Below are 502 nucleotides of genomic sequence, written 5' to 3'. Positions count from 1 at the left end.
CTGCCCCTAAGTGGGGCTGGTGCATGTAGGGGTGGTAGATCCCGGTCATTGCCGCAGACGGCTGATGGTGAACAGTGGACCAGGAGGTGGAAAACACGGTGGATTTTGGTGCAAAGCTACAAGAGGAAAAATCTGAACTCTCTGCAACACCTGATGGCCTGGAGGTCGCACTGTGACCTCCCTGGACGAATCTACTCCCATAAACTTCTTCGCTTTCATGGCCTATGAGAGAATCGACATAATAGTTACTTATGGTGCCACTAGACGACATTTTAGGCTCCCCTCTTAGTCATATAAAAGGTTACACTGTTAACTGTATATGATACCCTCCCGGAGAACAATCGTAGTATTTTGCAGACTGCAACCCTCAACCATTGGTTGTGGAGCCCACGTGATCATATTTACCAATACTGCGAGTAAATCAATCCGCTAAACTGGGGCTGCTGTGATTAAAAAAAAAAGCATCATCAACAGCGGCCCCGCACAGCGCTCCGCACCGCCC

At 49.2% G+C, this 502-nt stretch overlaps 1 protein-coding gene across 1 annotated transcript in view; it reads right to left on the bottom strand.

The window, feature by feature from the left end:
* The window catches only part of HOXD9 (homeobox D9), a 2,605-nt gene extending 2,171 nt beyond the window's left edge, over nt 1-434 (bottom strand). Inside the window, 1 exon segment of the mRNA XM_031058680.1 lies at nt 2-434. Within this exon segment, the coding sequence (XP_030914540.1) occupies nt 2-271 (270 nt within the window). The 5' untranslated portion in view covers nt 272-434.
* Between the last annotated feature and the right edge of the window lie 68 nt (nt 435-502).

This window comes from Geospiza fortis, unplaced genomic scaffold (assembly GCF_000277835.1).
Source record: "Geospiza fortis unplaced genomic scaffold, GeoFor_1.0 scaffold112, whole genome shotgun sequence".
Lineage (NCBI taxonomy): Eukaryota > Metazoa > Chordata > Aves > Passeriformes > Thraupidae > Geospiza > Geospiza fortis.
The sequence above is the reverse complement of the archived record's forward strand: the minus strand, read 5'-3'. Positions and strand labels throughout refer to the sequence as shown.